Source organism: Chaetura pelagica, unplaced genomic scaffold (genome assembly GCF_000747805.2).
Source record: "Chaetura pelagica isolate M959 unplaced genomic scaffold, ChaPel_1.0 scaffold274, whole genome shotgun sequence".
Classification (NCBI taxonomy): Eukaryota; Metazoa; Chordata; class Aves; order Apodiformes; family Apodidae; genus Chaetura; species Chaetura pelagica.
The window spans coordinates 2,162,634-2,171,401 of record NW_009952983.1 but is presented as its reverse complement, the minus strand read 5'-3'; the positions used below and the strand labels follow the sequence as shown (position 1 = coordinate 2,171,401).

Below are 8,768 nucleotides of genomic sequence, written 5' to 3'. Positions count from 1 at the left end.
ACCTTTTACTTCATATTGTAATGAAAAAAGTTTGCATATCATAGGCAGAACAGTGAATATGCTGGTGAATACTAAAAAGTGTCATAATACAATATGGTGTAAAAATAAAATTACAAAAAAGAAAAGACAATATAAATGATTATCAAAAGGCAAGTTATCAAATAAAAACAGAGCTCAAACACAGACTAACAGAAGCTCATCTCTGAGGCCACACTTCAGTATTTTCAGAGTCATTGTCAGGCACCTGTAGCAGTCCTGGTGCTTGTAGTGTGAAAAGGAGAGATGGAAAACCTACTCGAAGGGGGGGGGGAGGACAATGTCCAACCAGGTCAAATGTACAGAATCAAGGCAAAAAAACAACATTAAAAAAACAACAACAAAAAAGGAAATAAAACACTCATGCATTAGACATGACAAATAAACTTCATATAAGGTTCAGCCCTGGATGGCTTTACAAGAAGATGGCTTAGAGTTCTCTTTAGAAAATTGGCTGTTTTGAAGTGGGTCAAATTGCATCTGGATTCAGGATGTAAAGGGCAGTGGGGGGATCACCCAGCCCAGACAGGTCTTGTGATGGCAACTGAACAGAAGTGCTGGTTAGTGCCCACAGATGAACTGCTCAGGTCATGCAGAAATGGGCAGGATTGGGGGGGAAAAAAAACCAAATAAAAATAAAGGAGGGGAAAAAAAAAAAAAAAAAGATACATTTCAAGCTCACTTTATTAAGCAGCATATTTCAAATAACAGCTTCTCTTTTAAAGTTAAATATTAATATGGCCATGGGGTTTCCTGTGGGCGCGCGGGGCGGGGGCCTCACACCCACCCGCTGGTCAGTTTGTAGAACATCTCCTCGTCCAGGCTCTCGTTCTGGTCCTTTGCCCGCGTCGACAGGAAGATGTAGCCCCCGATGAACTCGTGCACCACCTTGCAATCCACCTCCGTGCAGATGAAGGACACCCGGACGTCGTCCGCGAACTCCACGGTGACCTGCGGGGCAGAGCGGAGCCCTCTGGTTGGGAAAGGCCTTTCAGATCCTTGAGTCCAACTCTTCCCCCAGCCCTGCCAAGGCCACCACTGCCCCATGTCCCTCAGTACCACATCTACAGGCTTTGAAACCCCTCTAGGGATGGGGACTCCCCCCCTGCCCTGGGCAGCCTGGGCCAGGGCCTGACAGCCCTTTGGGGAAGAAATTGTTCCCAAGATCCAATCTAAACCTCCCCTGGTACAACCTGAGGTCGTTTCCTCCTGTTCTGTCACTTGTTCCTGGGGAGCAGAGCCCGACCCCCCTGGCTCCAACCTCCTCTCAGCAGCTGCAGAGCCAGCAGGTCTCCCCTCACCTCCTTGTCTCCAGGTTGGACACCCCCAGCTCCCTCAGCTGCTCCTGCTCAGCCCTGTGCCCCAGCCCCTTCCCCAGTTCCCCTGCCCTTCTCTGGACATGCTCTAGTAGCTCAAAACCACAAGGGTTAAATCTCTTCTCATGCTCCTCCTTTCTGCCTTCTTTTTGTTTTCTGTTAAAATGTTCTTGGTTTATTGTCTATTGTTTCCTAAGTGCTGAAAATGATGTTTTGGACTCAGTGATCCTTCTAGGTCCCTTCCAACCCATGGTACAATAACTGTTGTTCAAATGTTTTGATACAGAAAAACCTTTTACTGCTTTTTTTTTTTCATTTTACTTATTTTTTTTCATTGTCACTCTTAACTTTTACTGCCCTGTGACTCAGAGATAATTACCCTGTGTGTTTGTCCCTCTTGGTGGTGAGCACATGGCAACCTTTTCTAGTGTGAGGGTGGTGAGACCCTGGCCCAGGTTACCCAGGGAGACTGTGGCTGCCCCATCCCTGGCAGTGTTGAAGGGCAGGTTGGATGGGGCTTGGAGCAGCCTGGGCTGGTGGGAGGTATCCCTGCCCGTGCAGGGGGGGTGGACTAGATGATCTTCAATGACCCTTCCAACCCAAACTGGTTTGGGATTCTGTGATTCTCTTTGTTTCAAGAGAAATAGAGACCAGGCCAGACCTTTGAGGGCTGGAATTTCTTTCCAGTCTTCCCTGGAAGTGGATTCAGGTTTTCTAAGTCAAAGTTTGGCCATAGAAAAGCTTTATGGGGGTTGGAGGAGCTCGTTTTGGAGTGACTGAACAAACTGTCCATTTACTGATGCCTGTTGTTATTTTCTGTCTCCCCATCAGTGGCAGCTCTGCAGGAGGCTGAGGGATTCCCAGCAGAGTATCCCAGCTGAATAATTGGGATGTCGGCCTTGCAACTGGGTCAAAACAAAGACTCAGAGACAGGGAGGAAGCAGAACAATTTCTCCAGCAGCTCTTAATGAGCTGCAAATGGTTGGAGAAGAGTCCCCATGTATCCCTGGCAATTTTCACTGGGGGTTGTGCTGAAAAGGAGCACAAAAAGTTTCTGCATCCAAATGTAAGGGGTGAGTAAAAGCCCATCCTGGAGCCAAGGGAAGGATCTGCTGTTGCTTTTCCTTCCTTGTATGAAAGCCAGAGCTGTAGTGCAAAGAAAAGGAATTTTTAGAAGGGATATTTATGTTACGGGTTCAGATCAAGCCTGAGCATCGGGTCTGAAGTTTGATTTTATTTAACAGCCTTTGAGTGGGTGTTCAGAGACCAGGGGAAATCATTAAGTGTGTAACTGGCTGCCTTCAAGAAAGATTCAGGCTTGTTTTTTCCTTTTTAAGGGACACACTTAACTCCACGGGCAGAGATGACAGGGTGGGAAAAGGAGGAGGACAAAACATCTTGTATTAATGCACGGGGATCAAAACAGCAATGGGAAAACTTGACTGGTTAGAAGTCAACTTGCAAAGTCAACTTTAAAAAAAACCCCAAGAGCAGCCTCAGCCCGATGTGAAGGCAGCTGGGGCCCAGGTGTAAAACACCAGCTCACCATTTTGATCTCCCAGTTCACGTTCCATTGCTTCATGTTGCTGAACCTCCAGGTTTTGACGGCGTCGCCCGTGCTCGCGTCCATCCGGATCAGCCGGTTGTAGGCGATGCCGATCAGCTCCTCCTTCTTGCCCCCCTGGAACCTGCCAGAGGGGGAGGGATTAATCCATGCCCACCCGTGACACGTGGGCACACGTGTTCACTTCAGCAGCTGAGTTAACTTAATGAAACTGCTTTTGTGAGTTGATGCAATTAGTGCATCTTCTTTCTTGTGCAGCTTCCACAGCTAAAGACGCGCTGCGTATTTCGTGTCTTCTGCGTATTTATGTCATTAAATGTCTCCTCTTTAGCTCGGGATTAGGAGGGAACTCTTTGCTGTGAGGGTGGTGAGACCCTGGCCCAGGCTGCCCAGAGAAGCTGTGGCTGCCCCATCCCTGGAAGTCCCAACCCATCCCATCCCCAACCCAGGTTGGATGGGGCTTGGAGCAACCTGGGCTGCTGGGAGGTGTCCCTGCCCACGCAGGGGGGTTGGGACTGGATGATTTGAAGGTCCCTTCCCACCCAAACCAGCCTGTTTTTAGCTAAAGACGCGCTGCGTATTTCGTGTCTTCTGCGTATTTATGTCATTAAATGTCTCCTCTTTAGCTCGGGATTAGGAGGGAACTCTTTGCTGTGAGGGTGGTGAGACCCTGGCCCAGGCTGCCCAGAGAAGCTGTGGCTGCCCCATCCCTGGAAGTCCCAACCCATCCCATCCCCAACCCAGGTTGGATGGGGCTTGGAGCAACCTGGGCTGGTGGGAGGTGTCCCTGCCCATGCAGGGGGTGGGACTGGATGATTTGAAGGTCCCTTCCCACCCAAACCAGCCTGTTTTTCCACGATCCAGCCCAGCAGCCCCACTGACCTGGCAATGAAGTGTGTGATGCCGAACTCGGGCAGTGACTGCCAGGCCTGGATAAACCTCATCTTGGCCTCGATGAGACTCATCTGAGCCACGTTCTGATGGGCCTCCAGGATGCGCGCCGTGATCTGCAGGCAGCCAGACACAGAGGGGTCAGGCTTGGGGGGGTCTCCTGAGCAGCACCCCAACCATTACGTGAAGGGGACACGACTCAGGAGGCCTTTGGGAGCCAAAGGTGGTGACGGACGAGGGAGATCAGCAATAATTTCTACCCCGTGGTCTCTGCTCAGCTACAGCTCCTCTAAACCTGCCACCACGGCTGATCAACACGGAGCTGCTTCTCCTTTGTGCCTCCAGACGTATAAAAGCAAATATAGATCTGAGCTGTCTGGAGGCAAATTGCCACTCAGGCTCATTTAGTTGAAGATGCAGGATGTGAGGAAGCGCTGGGGCAAATTTCTGGTGTAGGGTTTCTTAGAGCTGCATCATAAATCCCCAGGGACTGTTGTAACAACCTCACAGGGCCCAAGTTTCTCCGGGGGAGCTGTGGGTTTTGTTAGTTTGTTTTCATTGCTGTTCTTCAAAGAAAAGGGGGGTGGGGGGGAGTTTCTAAGTCTATTTTAAGCTTTTATCTTAAATTTATCTAAATTTTATTGTTGCTGTCACTTACCAAGTCTCTTACATAGCCTGGCTGTAGATGGCAAGGCGAGAGGGAAAAAAAAAGGAGGCAGAAAGAAAAAAAAGCAATCAGAAATATGGCAACAAAGCAAAGAAAAAAAAAAGTGTAAATTAACTGCAAACCAAAGTTCAAGCAAAATAAAAAAAACAACAAACAAAACAAAAACCAAACCACATGCACAATTTCTCAGGTGGAAAAGCAGCCAAAGTGAACGCAAGGACAAGTGAGCAGAGATTCAGTCCTCGTGCTGGCCCAGCCTGAGCACCAGTGCTCAGGAATTGTGTGTAGAGATGGTTTTGGTCCTGAGGTGGTTTTGATTCTGAGATGGTTTTGAACCTGAGGTAGTTTTCATCCTGAGGTGGTTTGGGTCCCACTGGTGGATGAAGGGGAGGCTGAAGCTGCTGGCTCAGAGAACTGGTGTCCTCACACCCTCTGCACAAAAGCTCTTTCACTTGCAGCTCAGGAGGTCACCACGGGCCTTCAGCTCAAAAGTTCCTTTTATTTGAGACACCAGATCCCAGCTGGGGATGGTCCTGGCAGGAACAAGTGGGTGGAGATGAGCTGGAGCCGCCGGGATGCGGATGGAGGATGAGCTGCCCTTGCCAAGTGGCTGGATGCTGCTCCCACACCAGACCCCAGAAAGGCACCCGAGAGCTGGGAATACCTTTATTTTGGTGTTTTTAGTTTTATTTTTGCATTCAGGCTCTGGCACTGTCCAACCCTACGCTGCTGTCATGGCACATGGAGACAAACATCACCCGGGACCAAGTGCCTCTATAAATCCTCCAGCAAGGCCTCCTTGCCAGTTCCCATTTTGGCCTCATTTGTGGGCTGCGTGACCTCCTCCTCCTCCTCACCCTATGCTGGGGCACAGAGGGACCCTCACAGCTGAATTCCTTGCATTCCCACAACCTCCATCCCTTCCTCCCAGCCCTGCCGGCACGTGTGCTGCCAGCAAACCTCCTCCACTGCTGCAGGCTCTGCCTCTGGCCAGAGAGGAACAGCCTCAATCATCTGCTGCAAACTCTGCCTCTGGACAGACAGGAACAGCCTCAATCTGCTGCAAACTCTGCCTCTGACCAGACAGGAACAGCCTCAATCTGCTGCAAACTCTGCCTCTGACCAGACAGGAACAGCCTCAATCTGCTTTTTAGCTGATGTCTGCAGGGGACCTGGTGTTTGCACGGCAGCCACCATCCCAGCTTGGAGCAGGGTGAGGGCTCCTGCCTGTCCCCACCATTCCATGGAGGTTATTTTTATTATGATACCTGCACAGTAAGCAAATTCTCCCAGCTAATATTTATCCAGGTGCCTCCATTTTACTGAGCTGAAGCCTAGAAGGTAGTATATATGTTAAACTGGTATATTTATGCAGCCTCTCCTACGTCCAAGTGGATATAAAGGCTTATTCAGAAGAATAATAAGGGCCATATAAAATATAACTCCACTGCCAGGAAATGATCATGCTGTGCCAATAAAAAGTTATATTTTTTCCTGCTTCCCTGACTTGCAGCCTCTTCTGGGCTTCAAGAAATCCTATCTAGCCCCAGCCAGCGTGGAGCACACAGGCTGCAAAGCTGCAGCTGAATGATGAAGTCTCAGGAAGGAGCAATGCCTTATTTATTTCTGCTGCTTATTTATTTCGTTTCATGTCTTTCAGAAAGTCAGGCCTTTATTTCCAGCTCAGCACAGCCCAGCCCTGTTGTGCAGGGATCCAATGTAGCACGGAGCTCAAGCACAAGTCACAGCAACTCAAAATGAAGCAATGGCTCAAGGACTGGCATTGGGAAGCAGGGGAAAAGCAAAGAGAGAAATGTGCAAAACTGCCTTAGAGCTGAGTCTGGGTAAAGCACTGCAAGCAACTGCAACTCCACGCTGATCCTGAGGGTTTCTGGGCACAGGAAGGGGTTTTAATCCCAGCACTGGGGACTGGGTTTGTCTCATTGCTGCTACATCTGGGTGGGGAGAGATGGGAGGGGGACAGCAGACCTGTGCTTGGCTGCATTGGTATCAGCAGGGCCAAACACCATTCCCAAAAAGCATGGAAATAAACTGGAAATGTCTTTAAAAGCAGGGGTTCCCTGCTGTGGACATGCACTGTCACACCACGTGTGGCATCATCAAGGTGGGTGCCATCCCCAGGTGCTGGATCCAAACCAAGCATTTCGTGGGAGTGACCGTGTGCATCCAAGTGACAACATCCCAAACGTGGGAGTGCTCCAGGTTGGCTGCCCCTGGGATGGGTGCAGGGTCAGCCTGGTCCAGCCCACCAGGGCAGAGCAGACGGGGCACCTACCTGCTTGTTCTTGTACTTTTTCAGGTAACGAGGAGAAACCAGACACTCGGGGTTAATGTCGGTGGTGATTTGTTCCGGGATCAGCTGTGGGTCTGGGTTCAAATGCTGCATTTTCAGGAAGGAGAGGATGTTCTGCACCTCCATGCCATAGGAGCTGTCGGCCATGGTCTTGCCCTTGGAGGCCAAGCGGCAGGCGGCCATCCAGCTGGCATACTGTGTCTCCTGGCCACCAAAAAGAGACCTCTGCCCATCAGAGAGGTGGGGGTGCCACCTGCATCCCTCCCAAATAAAACTCCAGGGAGCCCTGATTTCCATTCCAGCCCCAGGAGACTCAAGCACGTGCAAAGATAGGCAGAAACCCAGCCAGCGTGAAGGCTACAACCATGGGATGAAGCTGAGGAAGAGCAGGGGCTGATTTCTCAGCACAGGAAGGACATGGAGCTGTTGGAACAAGTTCAGAGGAGGCCATGGATATGATCAGAGTGCTGGAGCAGCTCTGCTCTGGAGCCAGGCTGGGAGAGTTGGGGTGTTCAGCCTGGAGAAGAGAAGGCTCCAGGGAGACCTGAGAGCAGCTTCCAGTGCCTGAAGGGGCTCCAGGAAAGCTGGGGAGGGGCTTGGGACAAGGGCAGGGATGAGGGGAAGGGTTTCAAACTGGAAGAGGGGCATTTGAGATGAGATCTGAGGAAGAAATTCTTTGCTGTGAGGGTGGTGAGACCATGGCCCAGGTTGCCCAGAGAGGTGGTAGATGCCCTATCCCTGGAAACATTCAAGGCCAGGTTGGCTGGGGCTTGGAGCAACTTAGTCTATTTGGAGATGTCCCTGCTTACTGCAGAGGGGTTGGACTGTATTGCCTTTAAAGATCCTTTCCAACCCAAACCATTCTGTGATTCTACTCCAAATTCACACACATGCTGTGAATCACAGAATCATGGAATGGTTCAGGTTGGAAGTGACCTTTAACACCATCAGGTTCCAACCTCCCTGCCATGAGCAGGGACACCTCCCACCAGACCAGGCTGCACAAGCCTCATCCAACCTGGCCTTGAACACCTCCAGGGAGGGGGCTTCCAACATCAAGCTGAGACACATGTGAGTGCATTTGCTATTTTTTCTTCATTATCACCAGCTCCACAGTGAACTCAAGGTGGGCAAAGGGCAACGAGACCCCAGCCCAAGCGATGAACTTACGTTATCACAGCGAAGCCAGATCTCATTCATCCCCTCTGCCACTGGAATCAGAAGCTTGATGTTAAACTTCTGACCAGAGATGTTCACATCAGGGGTAACTTCACATCCTGCAATGAGGGAACAAGCGTTTAAAAGGGGTGAGATGATGTATGCTTCAAATGGGGGGGGAGGGGGGGGAACCAAAACCAGGAAAAGGAAAAGCAAAGCGCTCTGACTAAAGGGTTTCCTACTGCATCTCTGTGCTGCAAAGGTCTCACATCACATCTCCAGTGGGATGAACAGGGACAAAACCTGTGTTGGATGTCTCTTTTTCCAAACAAAATGTAAAATGGAAGGGAAAGGAAGACCTGATCAGAAAGCCATGCAGCCAAAGCCAGCAAGTGCCTGCAGTTTCCATCCCTGGCTTCATGAATGGGCCCCATGTTTGGCAAACACCCTGTGCCCCTGGAATTTCCAAGCAAGGCTAGGGAAAACGTGACTGGCTGGGTGGTGGCTCTCACCCTGAAACCCCCAATACATGATTTTGGGGGGGCACATCACTGCTGGAGTCAGTGCTGAGGGGTGAGCATCCCAGGTTCCACGTCTGGAGAGAACTACAAGGGGTTGGATAAACCCCAGGGGGGCACGGACTGAAGCAGCCGAGTTATCCCGGGCGCTGCTTCAATGCTGCCTCCTAGATTTGTTAGAAGTGCCATCACAGCAGGTATGTCACAAGGTCCCAGAAAAGGTCCTGCAGGCTGGGCTTCACCCTGGCTGCAGCCTGAGGAGCTGCTCCTGCCTCCATGGGGGAAAACAAGTGACCTCTCTGCA

General features: G+C 50.6%; 1 protein-coding gene across 1 annotated transcript in view; it reads right to left on the bottom strand.

Moving 5' to 3' along the window:
* Positions 1-656: 656 nt before the first annotated feature.
* Positions 657-8,768, bottom strand: part of FERMT2 (fermitin family member 2) — a 41,077-nt gene continuing 32,965 nt past the window's right edge. The window contains exons 10-15 of the mRNA XM_009996480.1: positions 7,959-8,065; positions 6,771-6,992; positions 4,466-4,486; positions 3,799-3,923; positions 2,899-3,040; positions 657-987 (exon numbers count right to left, since the gene is read on the bottom strand). Coding sequence (XP_009994782.1) covers positions 814-987; positions 2,899-3,040; positions 3,799-3,923; positions 4,466-4,486; positions 6,771-6,992; positions 7,959-8,065 — 791 coding nt within the window. The 3' untranslated portion in view covers positions 657-813. The remainder of the gene's footprint in view (positions 988-2,898; positions 3,041-3,798; positions 3,924-4,465; positions 4,487-6,770; positions 6,993-7,958; positions 8,066-8,768) is intronic.